The sequence below is a fragment of the Brienomyrus brachyistius genome, unplaced genomic scaffold, assembly GCF_023856365.1.
Source record: "Brienomyrus brachyistius isolate T26 unplaced genomic scaffold, BBRACH_0.4 scaffold54, whole genome shotgun sequence".
In the NCBI taxonomy this organism is placed as follows: domain Eukaryota; kingdom Metazoa; phylum Chordata; class Actinopteri; order Osteoglossiformes; family Mormyridae; genus Brienomyrus; species Brienomyrus brachyistius.
In genome coordinates, this window is record NW_026042329.1 from 1,635,243 (window position 1) to 1,657,220 (window position 21,978).

Here is a 21,978-nt window from a genome sequence, read left to right on the forward strand (position 1 = left end):
TACAGATTGCCTGTAGTTTTTTTTTGTAACTTCCTCTGTAAGGACTGAGATTGCATCACTGTAACTGAGATTGTTCACTGTAAGAATGTGCAGTATGTACTTTACACACACTGTACCTTTAAAAATTTAAAAATGTACCTTTACCAGTGGCGGCTGGTGAAAAAAAATTCTTAGAGGGGCAGACGTACCAATAAATTTCCCTTCCTAGTCCAGTATAAGTATTCAGATGAACAGTCAGAAAATGACAACAATTTCACAATCATAATTTAATTTCCTTAGTTGGCTGGGTGATATTTATTTCGGGCTTGTCGGGTTCCAGTTCCTTAATGTGGATTTTTTCCACCATCGTCCTTCTCGCAAAAGGGTAATGCAATAACGATCTCACCGAACTGGCTGGAAGCTGCCCCTCAACTGTCGTCGTCGCCATCATCTCTCTCTGACTGACCTGAGAGCGATCCAAAACTTTAACCACATTTTATGTAGCAGGGGTGAAATTTCCAGTGCCCCAAAACCATTTAATTCGGCGATGCTGATAGGTGAAATCTTAATTATATTCGCCTAGCGACCATACACGATTGGCTATTTCGCTGCACTTCAGGGGCGCTTTGTTGAGCGCCCAAGGAGAGAAATGATTGGTGGAAATCTGTCATTAGAAATTCACTGTTGAATGAGAGTCAGTTGGTGGAAATGTTGTTTAAATAATTCAGATTGCATGTAGGCACACACTATTAAATAAAACTGACATTGATTTAAGATAGATAAAGAGAGAGAGATACTTTATTTATCCAGAAGGAAATTTAGGTGCCCAGTAGCTTATACACAGTATACATACACATAGGCACACAGACCTATGACATTCACACACACATACATACTGCAACAATACAATGGAAAATAACAGGAGGGCAAGTGTGCTATACAGGCCTAAACACTTAAGTCCATCACCCTCCCATGTGACAGAGGGTGTCACTGTAGAATATTGAGAGCAGTATGCTGAGGGTCCTCCTATCTGCACCTGATGTCAGTCACTCCAGCTCCATGCCCACCACAGAGTTGGCTTTCCTCACCAGCCTGTCCAGTCGGCCAGCATCCCTCTTCCTAGTGCTGCATCCCCAACATACCACAGCATAGAAGAGGACACTGGCCATGACAGACTGGTAGAACATAAGCAGGAGTTTGCTGCAGACATTGACGGACCCCAGCCTCCCATGGAAGTAGAGTTTGCTCTGCCCTTTCTTGTAAAGTGCTTCAGTATTGGCAGACCAGTCCAGTTTATTGTCAAGGTAGACCCCCAGGTACTTGTATGTACTGGCAATGGAGGGGCAGACCTCCTGAAGTTCACTACCATTTCCTTCGTCTTGGTGATGCAGCTGCAGCAGGTTGGTTCTACACCATCCCACAAAGTCCTCCACAAGGCTCCTATACTCAGCTTCCTGCCCATCCTTGATACAGCCGACAACTGCAGTGTCATCAGGGAACTTCTGCATATGGCACGACTCACAGTTGTGCTTGAAGTCCGTGGTGTACAAGGTGAACAGTACAGGAGAGAGAACAGTTCCTTGTGGCGCCCCAGGGCTGCTGACCACAGTCCCAGATGTGATGTCCCCCAGTCTAACAAGCTGGGGCCGCTCAGTAAGGTAATCAGTAATCCAGGTCACCACTCTCATCTACAGCAGTTTGTCTCTCAACAGAAGGGGCTGGATGGTGTTGAAAGCTCTGGAGAAATAAAAAAAACTTGATTCTCACAGCACTGCCTCCATTGTCCAAGTGAGAGTACACCCTGTGTAGCAGATAGAGGATGGCATCCTCCACTCCCACATTTTCCTGGTAAGCAAACTGTAGGGGGTCAAGCGTATGGCGAACCTGGGGTCTTAGGAGGAGGTAGAGCAGGGTCTTCATTACGTGTGAGGTATGATGGCATGATGGCACCAGGCATGATGTTTTCCATAGTGTAGGTACCCTCCCCAGATGCAGACTCAAGTTGAAGACATGTTGGAGTGACTCCCCCAGTTCCACAGCACAGGTCTTCTGCAATCTTCCACAGATGCCATCTGGCCCGGCAGCTTTTGGTTTTAGCCTCTTCAACTCTCTCCTTACCTGGTCTACGGTGATAGTGGGGGGTGAGGGGACACTTGCAGAGTCTGGTAGCAGTGGTGGGGGGTGTGTGGGTTTGATGGCTGTTCCATCAGCAGACCCATCAGCAGACAATGCCCAGCAGCTCACAGGAATGTCACAGGTTGGCAAGTTGGAATGCGAGTTCCATTGTTGAGACGTCAGCAGACAATGGCCAGCAAGTGACCAGTGGAATGTCCCAGGTTGTTGATGGAGGCGTTGGGTTGCTCGCTCTACACCCAGCAGGCAATGGTGGGGTGTGTGTGTGTGTATACATATATATATATATATATATTTTTTTAAATGTATATATTTCATATTCCCCCCCACATCTGGGAGGGCGGCGCCTGAGCGCTCCCTATGGGCCAGCCGCCACTGATGCTTACTATTCTGCTTTGGGGAGCCTTTGCGTCTGAGTACACCAATAATGTTTGTCAAATATCCTTCTTCTTGTCTGTGGTATAACGATATATTCGTTTCGTCTTATAGCCTAGCAGCCTCACTTTATGTTAATACCGGAAAACTAATATTTTATCTGTCATATGTTGCATGTATTTTACAGTGGATTGAAAGCAAAGGGTTTGTAATTGTGTTTTATCTTTATTTTATATTTTTACAAAGTTTTAAAAGAAATTGAATAAAACTTCAAAGAGAACAATAATTGATACTTTATGGATTCCCTTGGGGAAATTGTCTTCACACCTTTCTCAACTTACTATTCTTTGGAGAGTAAGTTGTCTGCAAAGGGCAGCCACCTGTACTGCCAACCAGGGCGCTGAGGGTTAAGAGCCTTGCTCAAGGAGCCACAGACATGCTGCTTGACTGGCAGTCAATTCTGGGTGTAGTGGGCTGCCACAGAATAGGCTGAAGGATGTTTGGCTGGACTGTGGCACTACAGGGTCAGATGCGGACAAGACAGGAATGACAGGAGTAGGGACCACAGGTACATGAGGGTTCTGCTAAGGGCCCCTGGGCTCAGCCGAGGTTGCTGGTTGTAGGTCTAGGGGATCACTGAGAGTTGGTGCCTTTGACAACATGTCTGAGTCACGGCAACTTGACCAGACCATCACTGACAGAGGCCACTCAGCGACGTCTCCGGGACTGGAAAAGACAATGAGGCCAGGGCTGGAACCTGTAGCCAAGCAATAATGGACACTGGATTGGTGCAGGCATTACCGGAGTTGGACCTAGAATGATGCTTTGTTGAGGTGCATGCTATAGCTGTAAGGTATGCTTGTTGTGATGCTAGATCCAACGTTGTAAATTGTAACCAAAGTAAATCACTCTGCTGATACTTCATTTTACTTTTAGCATCACACAAAACTGGAAAACCAATACAGCCTCTCCCCGGGTTACGATGGGGTTACATTCCGACAAACCTGTTATAAGGCAAAAATGCATTTTAATACAGTACACCTACCCTAGCAAACGTCATGGCCTAGCCTATGCTTACAACACTTACATTAACCTAGAGTAAAATCATTAACACAAAGCCTATTTTATAATACACTGTTGATTATCTCATGTAATTTACTGAATAATGTACTGAAAGTGAAAATCATGTACCCATCGTAAAGCCAAAATATGACCATTATATCCCAGGGAGCATCTGTACACCCAGATGACACATCAAACACAATTATTTTAAGGACTCATGATTACTCCCCTACACATTGTTATATCCGTAACTGTTTTGGATTATTGGGACAGCAATTACAACTTGCAATTACAACTTGTTGCAATTACAACAAGATTAAAAAATCTGCGTCTGTTCCTTGGTTAAAATCCCCTCGCTGCATTGTCCAGTAATGTATTGGCTTCGTAAATAAGACCCTGATCTTTCTGTTTTGGTGCACATACTGTATATTGCACAACACCACTGTAACACAGCTGATAATGGCTTCATCACAAATAATCCTCCCCAGATTGTCTTTGAATTCTTTAAGCTTAATTTATGTAATTCTTGTGTTAACTATATTAATTACACTGATTTGTTTATTTGTAAATGATGAGTGAAAAACCTGGCCTACCCAGTCACATTTAAATTTAAGAGCGTCGTTATCTTTTCGTTTATCTTGTAGTAGAGCAACATCTACCCTTTGGTGGTTAAGTTACTGCAAAATATTTTCCCTTTTGATTGAATTTCCACGGCCATTGATATTCCATCTAATAAATTTAACATACCTATGCATATTCAAGTAATAAAACACATTATACGCACAATCGTGTAAAGCTCAAGATGTTTATGTGACTGAAAATCCTTAGACCCATGCAGAATAAACCATGCTGTTACATCACTGTAACATATTAACATTATGAAACATTGCTTTACTTTTCTACTGAAGATCTTCATCCATACAAACGTTCTTCTGCCCAACTAGTTGTGGTTGTATATTGCCGCTACATTTTATTAGAAAAAAGCAGTACAAAACCACAGTTCTACCTTCTGTACTCACAATGAAATATAAGAGATTAAGCTAAAATTAAGACTAATGAGGGAACATAAAGGTTTTTGAGATTTTCCTAGAGACGTGCATAGTGAATATGTATAATGAACTTTGTAATGTGTTGACATCAAGAAATATATAAGGTGAAGTTTCTTCTTAGTGAATTGATGAAAAGATAAGGCTCCTTCTTGGTGAATCATGATCTCTCTGTATTTTCCTCTTTTCAGTCATATCTGCTATGAACCTTTAACAGGGAGTTAAAGGTCACCTGAAGGACACAGATAAAGTAACACATTAACATTACTGTTAAAACCAGGGTGTCTCACCAAAATAAATTTCCCTGTATTATTGAATACAGGAAAGCAGGGTGGCATGGTGGTGCAGTGGTTAGCACTGTCGCCTCACACCTCTGGGACCCGGGTTCGAGTCTCCGCCTGGGTCGCATGTGTGCGGAGTTTGCATGTTCTCCCCATGTCATCGTGGGGTTTCCTCCGGGTACGCCGGTTTCCCCCCACAGTCCAAAAACATGCTGAGGCTAATTGGAGTTGCTAAATTGCCCATTGCGCATGTGTGAGTGTGCCCTGCGATGGATTCAGACCTAAAACTGTGTCATCAAGTCAATCTCAGCATCAGCTTCAGAGACAAATTGCTTCACACTTACTATTTTGTCTTTGTGATCATGTGTGCATGACACCTAGAGAGCAGTGCAGGTCTAGTTAACTCACCTATTTGTGCTGGATCACTAAAGAGCTGTAGGTCACTTCATCTCCAGAGTCATTAAGCTGCCGTTCTTTTGACTGTAATGAGCAGAAAAGAAGGACCCTGCTGTGATACACAATTTCCCCAAATACTGTAAGTCGTATGAAGGACAAATGAAATTGTACTTACAGCCTTTGATGGGCGATTTGCCTTGATGACAACAGTACTGTATGTAACCTCATCATCATGGTGTGTATCCATCTTAGCCAAAATACACAGTCACAGTTCAGAAAACAATACAGTCACAGACATTGGCATTGACAGCCTTCTTCAGTGATGCTAATGAGTAAAACTGAGCAGCAAGCAAAAAGAGTATGATATCTGATCAGAAGAGATGGCAGTAAAAATAAAAATTATGAAAGATAACTATTGTAAATAAAATGGATTGACTTTATTCTAATTTATTGTAATTATGTTGTAATTTATTGTAATAAAAATTGATTTTCTGACATCCATGTATCACAGTGAGATGTTAACTTACTCTGTTGCCTTTTCTTGTTCTTCTCTCTGTAATAAAGTTAATAGAATCATTCTGCACAAATTCATACCAACTTCTGTGTCTATTGTGGCTGATATTTCTGGTGGATAATGGCCTGGATTAAAGTGCATAATGTGAATCTGCATCATCTGTATCTGATTAAACAGAAAAGTAATGCTCATGTAGACATGGCTCATGGAAAATCAATGAATAGACTCTTTCTTGGTTAGAGAAATTTTCATCACTGTAGCCTAAAAAATCCACATATTGAAGAATTGATTCCCATTCCTCCCTGTTGGTTAATGTGTGTGGAGTTTGCATGGTTTACTCCTCCAGGCTTTCAAAGACACTGTACTGGGTAAGAAGTGTAGAATATGGATGGAAATACTTACTCCGCATTTGCCACAGCTTCCAGGTTCCCATCACAACAAGCAGAAGAACCAGCAAGAATCCACATGATGGTAGGAGTATTTTCAGCAGAGACACACTGTACAAATTGTTTAAATACATGTTAGTAATGGTGGGTTGTTAGCTTCACATGCTAATGGGGTCTTCTATCAATATGTCAAAATTTGGAGAACACTTAAAATTAAATGTCTTTAAAGTTATTGTTATTTATTTGTAATTGCGCTGGGTGAGAGGTGTGGGTCAGCTCATAGCCCCCCAGTTCGGTGCCATTACATTGGAGTTTACCCAAGTGTTCGAGGGTCACCTCCCTTCAACTCTGGGTCGGGGGACAGGCTCTGACTGTGGTCTGTGCCTATGCTTTGAACAATAGTTCAAAATGTCCGGCCACCTAGGAGACTTTGGATTGGGAGCTGGAAGGCGCCCCCTCTGGGGACTCTATTGTTTGACTGGGGGGACTTTAACACTCACATACAGTAGGTACTGACAGTGAAAGCTGGAAGGGTGTAACTGGGAGGAACAGCCTGCCTGATGTTCATCACAACGGTGCTTTCTTATTGCAGTTTTGTTTTAGCCATAATTTATCCATAGCAAATACCATGTTTGAGCATAAGGGTGTTTATAAATGCACCTGATACAAGAACACTCTAGACAGCAGCTTGATGATCAATTTTGGAATCGTATCATCAGATCTGTGGCTGTATGTCTTTGACACTTGTGAGGAGAGAGGACTAAACTGTCAACTGATCACCATCTGGTGATGAGTCAGATCAGATGGTGAGGAAAACGCCAGACAGACCTGGTAGACCAAAATGCACATTGGCATATATCTGGTAGCTGCCCCAGTCTGGGAGATTTTCAACCTTCACCACTGGAATAACTTCACTTATGTGCTGTGTGTTCTGAGTGAGGCTGGAGATACTGAGCCATGTTCCATTCCTCCACTGTTGAGGAGGTTGTGCAGAGTTGTGGCCATAAGGTTGAATGTCATTGTGGCAGCTCCTGAACCTGGTGGTGGGCACCAGCAGTAAAGGGAGGCAGCAGAGGTATCAGCATTCTGAGGTACTGGCAGTCTAGGTGGGCTGCAGCTTTGGCTGCAGCGGAAGCAGAAACTCGAGTCTGGGAGAAGTTCGGTGAGGCCATGGAAAATGATTTGCGTTTGGCCTCGAAGAGACTCTGGCAAAGTGTAAGGTGATGTAGAAGGGGGAAGCAGGGCTTTGAGGATGCTGATTACAGCAGGGAGAGAATCCTGTTGACCTCAACTGGGGAAAGAGTCAGGTGATGGAAGGAATGTTTTGAGGACCTTCTGAATCCCGTGACATGCCTTCCTTGGGAGAAGAAAAGGTGGAGGACTCACCCATCACTAGGGCTGAGGTCACCGTGGTAGTCAAAAAGTCTTCAGTGGCAAGGCTCTGGGGTGGGAGAAATTTGCCTGGAGTTCCTGAAGGCTCAGGATGTTTTTGCGCTGTCTTGACTGACATGTCTTTTCAACATTGTATGGAGGTCAGGAACAGTGTCTCTGGATGGGCAGACTGGGGTGCTGGTCCCAATCTTTAAGTAGGGGGACTGAGCTTTATGTTCCAATTTCCACACTCCTCAGTCTCCCTGGGAAGCACTATGCATGGGTACTAGAGGGAAGTATCCAGCCATTGGTTGAACTTTGGATCTGGGTGGAACAATACATCTTTCTAGGTGCAAATAATGGGTGAAGGATGTCTAACTGTGACCTCAGGATTGCATCTTTGCTTTTTGCAATAATATGGTCCTTTTGGCTTCATTTAGCTGAGACCTCCAAGTGCACTAGGGCAGTCTGCAGCCAAATGTGAAGCAGCTGGGATGAGGATCAGGCCACGGTTCTCATCCTGGTGGATTTCCTCCTTCCAAGTTGAGGATGAGTTACTGCCTGAAGTGGAGGAGTTTACGGGTCAATCTGTGTTTTTACCCTCAGTTATGGTCACATGCTCTGGTAGTGACTAAAAGAATGAGATCGTGGAAAGAAGCGGTAGAAATAAGATTCCTTCCAAGGGTGTCTGCGCAAAGCCAGACTGGGTGAGTAACTCTGATATTCAGGAGGGGATCAAAGTAGAGCAACTGCTCCTCCATATCAAAAGGAACCAGCTGAGGTGGGTCAGGCATCCAGCTAGGATGCCCAGAAGTCTTCATTAGGAGCTGTCCAACTGGGAGGACTCCCCGGGGCAGACCCAGGACATGCTGGAGAGATTACATCTCTCAGCTGGCTTGTAAGCGCCATGGTATCACTGGAGAAGCTGGAGCAGGTGGCTGGGGAGAGTGTGATCTAGGCATCTCTGCTTAGACTGCTGCCACCTCTACCCAGACCCAGATAAGCAGAGCAAGATGCATGGATGGATCAATGGATGGATGGATATATAACTTTATACAGGCATAGTCTTGTTACTTGAATTACATATTTTCTTTAAATATCGACATAAGATTTTATTGGTTTTTGATAAATTTGATCATTTTAAGTTAATTATTAACTATTTAACACTGCACCTGGTGAAACGCTGTGCATGTGTCCCATTTCTGGCTCCAGTAGGTATCAAGTCAGTTGAAGATGGAAATGCTGAAGATCCTGTTGGTGATGTTGTTGGCATGTTTGTAGTCACTGTGATCAGAGTCGTTGGACCTCTAGTAGCTGTAACACAGTTCAGTATTTCTGAGTTTATTCAATATGGCATGATTACATAGGATTAGTGAAACACTCCAGCTTTGTGCCCTATATGTGCACTGTCTGGCATGGGCTTCAGGCTCCCTCACACCCCTGATCAGTATAAGGAGGCAGGAGATGGATGCTCAATGTGTCAGTGCGATGCAAATATAAGAACATTACCCTGCTATTCCCACAGCAAGTCAATGCTGAGATAAATGCAAAAAACGTCCTATGAAGGAGCAGTTTTTCAGTGATATACTGTGGAATTTCTATTCATCCATTTTTCAATACACATTTTGCGATGCAGGATTGCAGGGGCTGGAGCCCATCCCAGAAGCTATGGGCACAAGGCAGAATAACCCAGGATGGAGTGCCAACCCATCACAGGGCACATGTACACACACTCACTCACAGATTCACACCTACAATATGGTAACTCCAATTCACCATAACAAGTGTATGGCCTATGGGGGTAACCGGACAACCCAAAGGAACCCTAGCATAGATTTAATATATGAATATAATTTTCAAGTATTAAATTGATAGTCAATCAGTATAACATTATTATCATATCTATTTGAGAGTCATGCTTTGTTCAGTGTTTAGCTTACTCTGTGTTTGATGAGAAACAGTAATATGAACGGGGAAGTTTAAGTCTCCCACACCGCACCAGTACCAGTCTGTGTCCTTCATCTCCAGTCTGGACAGAGTCACAGTCATGATTCTTTGTACATTATTGACATGCAGTTTAGTTCTGTCTCTGTCGAAAGTTCTGCTCCATGTTTGTAAACAGGACTTCTCCGTGTTTCTCCTGCACCATGTCTTCCTGGTGTACTTGTCTTTGTCACTGTAGAGACACTGTACAGTGACAGTACCGCCCACCTCACCATTCACCATGATGTCCCTCACTGACAGGTCTGGAGTACCTTAACGGAGAGACAGAATGGATACATGTTATCTGCAGCGGTTAAAGTGTGTCTGTATATCTTTGTTTGTATCTCCATGTGGATGTATGAATACTTTTAGTAATTCAAGACTGTTTAACATGGAATTATTTACCTTGAGGTCGATTCTCCCATGCACTTAAGTCAAAAAAAGTGCAAAGCTGCGTGTTTTTTAACTTAAGCGTATTCTCCCATTGACTTAAGTGCACTTAGGTGATTTACACATTTTGGGTGCATAAACACAAAAATATGGGCATATTGCATGTATATGACTCTTAAGTGCATTTTGCCACTGACTTAAGTACACTTAAGTGCATTTTTCACTATGTGCTCTGGAGGGCTGTATTAGATGTATTAGAGTGAATTTTCACTCCTATCCTGTCCGACTCTTACAAAAAAATTCTATTTCATCCCAATCCTGGGGGAGGGCAGGGGGATGGTTTTAAGATTGCAAACCTGGCTAATCAGCTAGGCCATGCTTTTCCACCAAGTCACAATAAGACCAGACACACACACAACTACAACCATGCAGCAACACTCCCTGCAACTGAATCCACACTTGCCAGGCACGTATTCTAACCAAACACACCGGCAGTCTGCTGTTGCTGTACAACTCTAACCCTACAAGCAAGTACATATTGCTGTTGCTATACAACTGTTTACCTTATACTCAGTGCACATGGCAGGTCTATCACAATGCATTCACATTATAAGTATTTTGCACATCTTACAAACAGCGTACTCCGTCTTATAACAATAACTCTCTATCTGACATGCCTGAAAGCTCTGAAAGTGAGATATTAGGATCGTTGTTGCAACACAATCTTGTCTGGGTCTGACTCCATTTATATTATGAGTGCGCCATGCAAATGTCAGGTGGTGTTGGCTACCAGCAACCAGCTACTAGCAGACAGGAGAGTTTTGAAGACTTAAAAAGGCAATGAGCTAGCATTGTGCTAAAACGGCATCAATTTACATTAGATCACCATATAAAAACTGGCCTATTAATATTCCAGTTCAGTGAAATTGACTCTCATCCCACGGGATTCAGAAAAAATTATCAATTGCTAGGCTGTATTACATGTAAGTCACGGGGCTCCATCCATCCATCCATTTTCCAAACTGCATATCCTACTGGGTCACAGGGGGTCCGGAGCCTATCCCGGAAGCAATGGGTACGTGGCAGGGAACAACCCAGGATGGGGGTCAGCCCATCGCAAGGCACACACACACAACATTCACTATCAGAATGCGTTGCTGATAAAACAATAATGCAATGAACTGCATAGGTAAAACAAGCTTAAATTTAAGCTGATATGCTTATTCTGCGATGTATTATTCCAAACCGGTTTCTAGTGACTGTCACTTAAATCCCACCCTCTACCCTATTAAGCATAGATTTATGCTTCCTGCCCTGCCGTGCCTTCTCCTTCAGGTTGAGTGTGGTGGGCATGTCCACGCTGAGGTGGGGAGAATACGCTTAACTCGAAAGTGCGTAACTTTTTAGGTGCTTTTTTGACTTAAGTGCTTGATGGCAGGATCCACCCCCTTATGCCTATTCCATATCTAAAACAATTTAAATGTCATTTTAAGAACATATTACCATTGATGACTGTAATGCTATATGAATTGCCAACTGCTCTGATTTCCCCACCAGCTTGTACAACACATGAGTATAAGCCAGTATCATGTCTCTGCAGGCTCCTCATGGTCACTGTGAAGACACCCTGATCAGGGGAATCAGTGACTGACAAACCGTCTCCTTCAGAAATACAACTTGCCATTAATTCCCTGCACCATTGTTTCTGATAATCAGTATACTTATTATCATAGGGACATGGAATGATCACATTCTCTTCTTCCTGAACTGTTATCTTTATACGCCCCTTTTCACCATTAGTGCCTGCAAAAACAAAAGAGAAATGATTAGATGTTTTTTTAAAAAAGAAAAAATGAACAGAGTGGTCTCCTGCAGTTATTCTGAGCCTCTGTGACTGTGTGGTTTTCACACTCTATCTATGTAAAAAGAACTTTCCATTATCTTATATTGAAGATGCATATATAAATAGTTAACCCCTTTTGCTTGAATTATACTGAATAAAACAGTGGACCTTGTCATTTGAAACTATTTTTCTTGTGATCCCAGTGAAAGAGAAGGAGCTGACATGAAAACCCAAATTTAACTAAAAACTCGGCTGCATACTGCCTTCATTCAAGAGAGCTTGTTTTAATAATTCAACGTCTATCTGTTTGTTCATTACATTTATTAGAAAATACTATTTTAAAGTAAATATAAATACAATTTAGATTAGGTTTACCACAGGCAATACATAAAGAGAATATTAAGTGTATATAAGCATATAATACAATATATTAAATAGTAGCATTTTGTAATTCATTTGACAGAAATGCCATTTAAAAAAAAAGAAATTTAACTTCATTAAAATGTTCCCATTTAAATGAAAAAATAAATTTAGGAGGCCCAACTGGTTTAAACCTAGTACATGTGGTTTAACACTAGTAGAATAATTTTTCCATTGCTGCATCCTGTGCATTTCTAAAGACATAAATGAAACAAATGATTGCATGATACTAAACAAAGAGGAAGTTTTGCTTCCCTGGCTCAGAGAAATGCTACCAATCCTTATAAACATGCAGGGTGCTCAACAAGTTGGGGCTTTGAATGTCATCTGAGAAACACTAAAGAAGTGGAGGCACTGCTGCTGTAAGCTGTAGCACCAGCCGAAAGGTCTGCTTGGCTGTAGCACTAATCGAAAAGTGTGGGCATGTAGCAAGTGTTAACAAGCAAAGGCTTTTCAAACTTACAGCAGGAGGACCTCAGATTCTTCTTCTTTTGTCCCCAAATGAGTATATAAATTGTCTGTCTGTGTAGCTCTGGAAAAATTGAGACCTCAGGAATTTTTTGTTTTACTAATTTATGGGTGTGAATCAGTGAATAACATATTTTTTGCAAACTGCAGCCTGGTTCATTGTTTATCATTAATGAAGGGCTTCTTCCTTGCTTTTTGGGACTGCAGTCCAGCTTCTAGGAGCCTGACACGCACTGTCCTGGCAGTGCACTTCACACCGGCACTTAATCTTTCCCATTCCGTTTGAAGGTCACTTGATCCTCTGATTCATGAGAAACTGTCAGATAATTCCTGCCATCTCTGCCATTATAAAGTGGCACCACCCTGTACCTGGCTGGTTTCTGGTCATTTCCAGTGTCTTCACCTTATTCTTGTTCTGCTGTCTTAGAAATTTTGAATCTGGAAGCTACCTGCCGTTCAGTGTAGATTTCTGCTAGTAGAACCAGGATTGAACCAGGATTTAAAAATACATTTACGGCATTGGTGTCTTAATTTTTTCCATAGCACACACACACACACACACACGCACACACACACACACACACACACACACACACACACACACACAGTTACTGTAGTTTTTTATTTCTCCGTTTTTTTAATTTATTGTTTTTCTGAAGGCAGTACGGTTTTTTTGTGATATTTATACTTCAGTTACTTGTACATTTAAATACCATCATACGGACATATTTCTAAGTAAATAAAGCACTGAAATTCAACTGATTTGACTAAAATTGTATTAGTGTATTTATACATATAAATATATATATATATATATATATATATATATATATATATATATATATATATATATATATATACTGTACAGAGATATTGACACACAATATATAGAATGGAAATACTATTTAAAAAATTTACACAGTGATTTTTTAAAAAGCCACTATGACATTTATCACACATAAAACTGGAAATTTATAAAAATGTAAAAAATTACATTTTTGCATGTATTCCATTGTACTTAATGTAGCTTTACTCTCTACTAAAATACTAACTATGCAAATATGAATGAATGCCTACATGAATACTTTTCTTAATGAAAATCATAAAATTATCCATTTTAATCTGTAGCAATTGTGCAATAGATAGCAACTGGAAGCAGCAATATAAATCATAAAAATGTATTTAAATATTTTAGCTGTTATTAGATTTGTCTGTATTACATATTATTGTTACTGAAGGATAAAAGTTATTCTGGTATCAAGGCAGAATCTTACCTGATAAAACAGCAATGACAGAAATGAAGAAGAATCCTACAATCATCTTTGCACCACACAGTGTTTCTCATCTGAAACAGTTCATAGCTTGTGACCTGATAGCTCAATAGCATGTGCTTTCTGGAGAATAACTCTGACTTCCTGTTGCACGACCACATCTCACACGGACCCTTCATACTCATACAGATAGTTTTTACCGTCTTAAGAATGACAGTGGATGTGAAATCCTGAGAGTGATTATATGCATACATACATGAAAAACATTTTAGGTAAGATACTGTCAAACTTTAACATATATGCTCGGCTAAGGTACAGCACAGGTCTCTCCTCCTCTCTATCACCTTCTGCTAACACAGCTCCAATCCCAACACTGGAAGCATCTACTTGGACCAAGAACGTTTTCTCAAAATCTGGCCTGATTGGGACTGAGTGTGTACACGGGCAGTTCCTATGGGCTGTGATGGGCATTTCACATGTCTGTCCCTTGTACAGGATTCCGGGCAGTTTTGCAGTGAGTTTGGCGAGTCGAGTGGCCAGGGTGGGAAAATCTGGTATAAACCTTCAATACCAACCCAGCAGTCCAAGAAATGACAGAATCTGCCTTTTTATCGTTGGTCTCAGCCTGTTTATTATGGTTTTTATCTTGTGCAGCTGAGGTGAGATTCTGCCTTTGCCCAGTTTATGCCCCAATACTGGGTCTCCTCCTCAGCCCACTCACACCTGGAAGCCTTCAGGATGCATCCCGCCATCTCAATGATGCCCAAGACCTTCTACAGTGCTCTGGTAGTCTTAAGCTGGTGCTTCCAATGAATGCCCAGGTACAAGTGCACTGCTTAACACCATTATAATGACGGAACAAAACATCAAGCACCTATCATGTGATGTCTGCATATTTGGAAGCTGCAACAAAAGCAGACTAACATGAAACAATGCAGTTTCAGCATGAATAACATCTCAGTGGTATATATCTCACTGCTTTGCTGATTATCTGTCTCAGTGGGCCTCATCTTAGTGACTATATATATATAAATAAAAAGTTAGTTCAGGGATGAAAGTCTCCACAAATGAAAAAAGCTGAAAAGCGTCACCAATTGCCTGTTGGGGGTGGTGCTGAAAGGTGGGCCTGGGAAGGGTAGGGGGGAGATCTTAAGTGGCCTTCTTCACAATTTGTGGTGTAAGGGGGGAGGGGGTGGTGGCAGTTTAACAAACAACAAAAAATGCAGACAGGAATGACTTCATGCACTAACATGGAGATGCATTTCTGACCTTATTTAGTTCCACATGATCCAACCAATTCTACCAGAATTTGTTTGTCAAACCAGACTCAGTGTATTTCACAGCATCAATATATTTTTCGGTCATTACAGTAAACGCAAACTTGTGTTTGAATCTTTCATTTGTCATTATTAGTCATGTGCAATACTGTAATTTCACGCATATAACCCATACGTCATATACATTTTCTTGCTATTCACGCATTACTGCTGGGTCATACCAGTCATTTTTTTACATGCATTTAAAATTATATATAAAAATATTTACCATTGCTGCAAATCAGAGCAGTATGAGAGGAGGCATCTTTCAGAAAACAAAAGTTAAAAGAGAATTTAGAAATGAATACATGAATACACCCCCCCACCCACCACCAAAAGAAGATACCACACAGTTACAGCGATCTCATAAATGCCAAAAAAAGCGAAAATCCATCAAAATGTGGAAATTTTTCATCCGTGTTAATTGATGTTTTTTGGCCAGTCAGATAACTTGGTTAAAAAAAAAGAAGGTTCATATACGAGGTACCACTGGGCTGCCAAAAACACTGTACTTCTGTCACGGGGCAAACAACACATGGTCCGTAGATGGGTCAGCTACACTGTTGAATAAACAGATTGTGCAGCTCTGGCTGATGAAGAAGGACTGATTGCAAAAACGGTGCTACTTTGATTGTGTGCAAACGGTTTGTATGTAATGGTTTAAGTAATTTTTTTTAAATACAAGCACCAATACACATACAGTGCCTGTTGCTGTCTAACTGGATTTCATCTTTGACCAGTGTGTGGTTCCTTATACTGAAAATGCCTGAATAATCAATAGCATACTGATAAAATATAAAAGCACAAACTGAGCGAGGCAGCATGCACAGCAGAGGATGTCAGGCTTGCACAGTTGTGGTCAGTGGAGGCCTTTTATAATTCAGCCAGATAGAACTGTCTGCTGACAGACTTTGCACACGGTTTACACATCCTGTTGTTCTGTAGTACGATATATACGCACATACTTTCAGTTTTTCAATATGCTGTGTCAACAAGAAGCACCTTAAGTTCAGTTTATCGAGACACCCTGGACAGAAATCCCATCTCTGCAGGTCAAATGTTCAGACACAAAGTCATACATTATGATCAATATAAACATTCCAGTTTGCCAAGCCATATGATTCATATGTTTGTAACTTATAATGGGCACGTTCAAACTGGACCAGGGAGAAAAGGAAGAAGGTGGACAGGTCTGATGAGCCATGTTTTCTGGTACATTATACGGATGGCCGGATGCAGGCATGAGGCTTACCTGATGAAGAGAGGGCACCAGGATGTACTATGGGAAGAGGCCAAATCAGTGGAGGTATAGGGAATAGGGGGGGTAGCGACCAAAAATCAATACAAACTTTATTATACAATCATCTTGCACCTATAGTTTTAGGACAAGAATAGTATGTAAAAATAAAAATAGCATCTTCACTTAGCACATGGTCTTAGATTAAGGGCGGGCAATCTTAGGTCAGCTCTTCAAACCCAGTTGTGAGGACTCTTCAGCCAATCAGTCTTCTGATTATTGATCTAATTAAGGAGTTGCAGCAAAATCCCACATACCCGATGGCCCATTCTGGATAAGACTGTCCACTCCTGTCTTAGATGATCATGTTCCAGCTCTTGCTGCTCTTCGGTGGTCTTGCTGGTTTGGTTACCAGTTGGTAATGCTGGTATGGCCAGCCTGTCAATCTAGTCATGCTGGTATAACCAGCTAAACCAGCTAAAATGACCATCTAGAATCACCCATGTGACCCTGTTCCATGTGTCTTGTCCCCATTTGGCCAGCAGGTGTCGCTGGTCGTCCTGCTCCCCCCTTTCTCTCTTGTAGCCCTTCAGCCCTAGTGTCCTTCCCTGCTCCATGGGCCACCACATAGCTCAGTCGGTTGAGCATATGGCTCAAAGGCTAAACCCCTCTGGTGGTGAATTTGTTATTTAAACTTTATTAGTTTTCAGTTTCCTTAGTGTCTCTTATGGATACTTTGTGTCCCCATTTCATGTTTACTCTGCTCTTGCCTTGTTTAATTATATTCTGGGTGTAGTTATGTTTCCCTAGTGTTGTTAGTCCTTAGTGTTTGATAATGTTTCCAAGTTGTTTGTTAATGTTACTTGTAACTTTTTCCACCTGTTACTTGTTGTTCTGTGGCATTTATTTTAAACATTTCCCACCAAAACGCACCTCTAATTATCCATGATACATCAATATTATTCACACAATAGGGAAAACAAAGTGCATATTTGCTTCCGTAATGATCCACGTACTACTCTTCTGGAGAAAACAATATTTATTTTATAATTAATTTAAGCCTATGAATAATTGGATTGAAAATTCTGAAAGATTGGCTGGAGTTCTACCAGAAATAACAACAAAACTCAGCATTCTATTTATTAGGAAGACAATCACTTGATATTTTCATACTTCTGGGCAGAGTTGTGGTGATGCTGGGTGTGATGCTGGGTGTGATGCTGGGTGTGATGCTGGGTGTGATGCTGAGTATGATGCTGGGTGTGATGCTGGGTGTGATGCTGGGTGCGATGCTGGGTGCGATGCTGGGTGTGATGCTGAGTGTGATGCTGGGTGTGATGCTGAGTGTGATGCTGAGTGTGATGCTGAGTGCGATGCTGAGTGCGATGCTGAGTGTGATGCTGGGTGTGATGCTGGGTGTGATGCTGAGTATGATGCTGGGTGTGATGCTGAGTGTGATGCTGGTTGTGATGCTGAGTGTGATGCTGGGTGTGATGCTGAGTGTGATACTGGGTGTGATGCTGGGTGTGATGCTGAGTGTGATGCTGGGTGTGATGCTGAGTGTGATGCTGAGTGTGATGCTGGGTGTGATGCTGAGTGTGATGCTGAGTGCGATGCTGAGTGTGATGCTGAGTGTGATGCTGGGTGTGATGCTGAGTGTGATGCTGGGTGTGATGCTGAGTTTGATGCTGGATGTAATGCTGATTATGATGCTGAGTATAATGCTGTATATTTATTCACAGAAGTTTGTATATGTAGGTTTGATGTGGAGCTCCGTCAAAACAGCTGCCCCCCATTGACTATAAATAAAGGTGCCATGGGGAACCACCCTTTGTAACACATTCCTTTGTAGCGCATCCTGCAGAGAGTGTGGTTACCCTTGTGCGAAAAATTTTTTAGTGTGTTGTCTCGTAATTAATGGTGTGTGCAGAGTTGGAGTGGAAAGCCTGTCGCTTTCTCCTACATATACTGTACTGTAGTTTGGTCCTGTGTGCAGAGTTGGAGTGGAAAGCCTGACGCTTTCTCCAACAAATAGCGATAAACATTCAGCATTATACTCTAAAACTGTTTGTTATGTCTGTGTTAGTCAGTGGATCATAAACAATGCATTTCTATTTCAATTTCTTTCAGATTATACACAGTTACACACACACACACACACACACACACACACACACACACACACACACACACACACACACACACACACACACACACACACACACACACACACACACACACACACATATATATATATATATATATATACATACATACATACACGGGGGTGGCATGGTGGTGCAGTGGTTAGCACTGTTGCCTCACACCTCTGGGACCCGGGTTCGAGTCTCTGCCTGGGTCACATGTGTGTGGAGTTTGCATGTCGTCGTGGGGTTTCCTCCGTGTACTCCGGTTTCCCCCCACGGTCCAAAATCATGCTGAGGCTAATTGAAGTTGCTAAATTGCCCTTAGGAGTGCGTGTGTGAGTGTGCCCTGCAATGGGCTATATATATATATATATATCCATTTGGTAAGTATCAAATTTGCTCTCTATCAAATAACTTCAAAAACTTACCAAACAGATTCGAAATCAAAGATACTGATTTCTGCCTGGTACTAACTATGTATTCCTTCAAAATACTAATACTAAGGTCCCCAGTGAAACCCCTGCATTCCTGTATCATGGAAACTCTAATCTCAACATTTATAAGATTGCATTTATAGTACAATTTTTATATTAAATGAGACTAGAAATGGGAAATCTCAAGGGGTGCAAGTAGTTTTTTTCTCATACAAATGATGAAATCAAGACTGTGTCAGCATTTACGCATCAAATTATGACATATCTGAATAGCCCAGAATGCACTGAAAGCAAAATATACAGCTGCCCCATGTTGCTGACTCATGTACTTATCATGCAATAAGCCTAAATCCCAAGGGATACAAAAACACTCAAAAATAAAATGGTTAATATAGCACACGCATGACCGGATGGGACAAAGGGCCTGTGACAACTCGTGGGGGGTCAGAGCCCTGAACAGTTTTTGGTTTACCCTCATTTAACACACCTTCCACGGTTCCCCTAAAATCTGGGAACATTAAATACTTGGGCATTAACATTAACATATCCGCCAAGATGTCTGATTTAATACGTCTAAATCACACTCCCGTACTTAAAACAATAGAGGATGATCTCATTAGGTGGAGTATGCTACCCCTTTCACTCAGGGGTAGAGTAGCAACAATTAAAATGATGATCTTACCAAAAATTGACTATATATTCTCAGTGACTCTGACTTATCCTCCGCATGCCAGGTTTCTAAATTTTTATAGAAATCTAAGCCACCATGAGTAAGTCAAAGAACATTACAAAAAGCCAAAAATTCGAGATGGCCTTGAGCTTCCAAATTTCTACAATTATTATCTTGCCAGTAGACTACAAAATACACTGAAATGGATTAAAAATGAACCATTATACAATTTAAAAATCTACTGCATAGAATTTCTATGGAGAGAATGTCTGCCTGTACAAAAAATCGTCTGACAGAATTTGAATACACATTATTGGATCCCAATAATTCATTTCATCACGTAGTGCTGTTGGGGGTAGTGGGGCTTCGCCACTCCAGCCTTGGGGCCGGGCGTCCTGGCTATTGTGGGTCTCTGGTGCCCCACCGGCGGGGTTCACTGTCCCTGAGCGGCTGAGGGTCTCACCTGGGGCATTGAGAGGTTCAGGAGCTTTACCTTCCTGGGTGGGGGTGTACTCGGGGGGGTTGTGGGATGGGGAGGCCGTCGGGCTTGGTGTGGACGGGTCCGGGACTGAGGCTCGGTGGCTAGGGTGCCGTGCAGGCTGCTCTTTAGAAGTTCAAATGTTTATAAATGTGTGTGAACAGTTTTGAGTCATTGTGTTTAAATGATTACTGTGTGCTGGCTGCGCTTAACCTCTGCGGCCTGGGTTTTCTATTTTGCATCAAAGTTCATCATAGCGCAAAATGTCTTTTGATGAATGAGAATGTTTTTCGAGTTTTGCAAAAAGGGTGACTGAGATCTGCAAATTGTGTCTAACTAGGTGAACATGGTTTAAAGTTTTGCCAAGTGACTGATTCAATAAATGACTTTTGGAAATTGGCAGTTTTGTTCCCAAAATGATTTTTAATATTTCAGCAATTCAGAAAAACTGTCAAATATTTCACTTATCTAAACAACATTTATCCCAAAGTGCTACAAATGCTTTTATTCAGCACAAACTCAGGACCAATAATCTGAGCGCATTTAGAATATGATTATTCTATTTTTTTGTTAAAATCTACTTTAAACATACTATTCAAAAACCTATTTTCAGTGGTGCTGACAATAATAAAAACACATTATAAACATTTCTAGCCAAGACTTTTGAGCTCTGAAGCTTATAGATATAGGGGCTGGCTACACAAAGGTGAATGAGACATTCAAAGAATTGTGTGAGGTTTGATTACTAAAGTACTAAACTTTGAAGTGACTTTGGAGTGACCACACCTTTGCATACTGTCAATGGCCCATCAGTCTGGAATATCTGTCACTGCTCCTCACACTAATCAGTTTGAAAGGCAGTGTGAATTTTAGTTTTTTTCAATTGCTAAGACAGATACTGCAATACTGAAGTTGCTTTCTCAAAACTCTCCATACAGTCACTACAACATTAGGTTATGTGTGCTAAACTGTTAAGCATTTCGCTTTGCTTTCATACAAAATGCAATCAATAACTAAATGCTTCAAATGTCATGGATTCCTGTCTCACTCACAACATTACATTTTCATTTTGCACATAAGTACATAATGACCCTAAAACTGCCAATAAAACAGTCAAAACTGAAATATGTCATTTTGCTAAATTACTACCAAGACCCTTTCTAAAATACATTGTAAAAACCACATAATATAAACAAATTATGTTAACTGACACAAGATCCAACAATGAATGCTGTATGCCAAGATATTTCTCCAGAGCAATGCCAAGGATGGATCATGTATGTGAAGAGATACTACCCTAGATACTACCCTGTCTTAGTAATTGAAAAGAAAAACCGTAAGAAAAGACACAATACTAGGCTTTTTACAGTTTATAACATGCAACCGATTAAACGTCGATGTATAAAATTTTCAATCACATTCTATTACAGGAATAATACAAAACAATAAATGAATATTAGAACAACAAATTAGTTAGCTATTAGTTGGTGAGCTAATAATTAAGTTTTCCTCAAACAAGCTTGATGGGCTGAATGGCCTCCTCTTGTTTGTAAATTTCTTATGTTCTTATGTTTTTATGTAAATTGTAACTCCTGATCAGGATGCCAAGCTTCAAAACAGTTCCTGTCTGCTTGAAGGCAGGGATAGACAGCACATGCTTTGCATTTCCGAGGGGTTTTTGTATGTACTGTATAATATCATAGCACTGGATTACTATGTATTGGCATGGTCGCTACCCAAGTACCTAGCCTTGTTTGTCTCTGGTGTTGTAAAAACTG

The 21,978-nt window shown here is 41.3% G+C and overlaps 1 protein-coding gene across 1 annotated transcript; it reads right to left on the bottom strand.

Moving 5' to 3' along the window:
* Positions 1-4,268: 4,268 nt before the first annotated feature.
* Positions 4,269-14,012, bottom strand: LOC125724063 (CMRF35-like molecule 3). Its single transcript, XM_049001010.1, has 9 exons — positions 13,922-14,012; positions 11,420-11,719; positions 9,484-9,798; positions 8,716-8,857; positions 6,189-6,283; positions 5,800-5,825; positions 5,448-5,519; positions 5,285-5,356; positions 4,269-4,827 (listed from the first exon to the last, which is right to left on the bottom strand). The coding sequence occupies exons 1-8, from the start codon at positions 13,965-13,967 to the stop codon at positions 5,285-5,287; spliced, it is 1,068 nt and encodes a 355-aa protein (XP_048856967.1). The 5' UTR covers positions 13,968-14,012; the 3' UTR covers positions 4,269-4,827.
* Between the last annotated feature and the right edge of the window lie 7,966 nt (positions 14,013-21,978).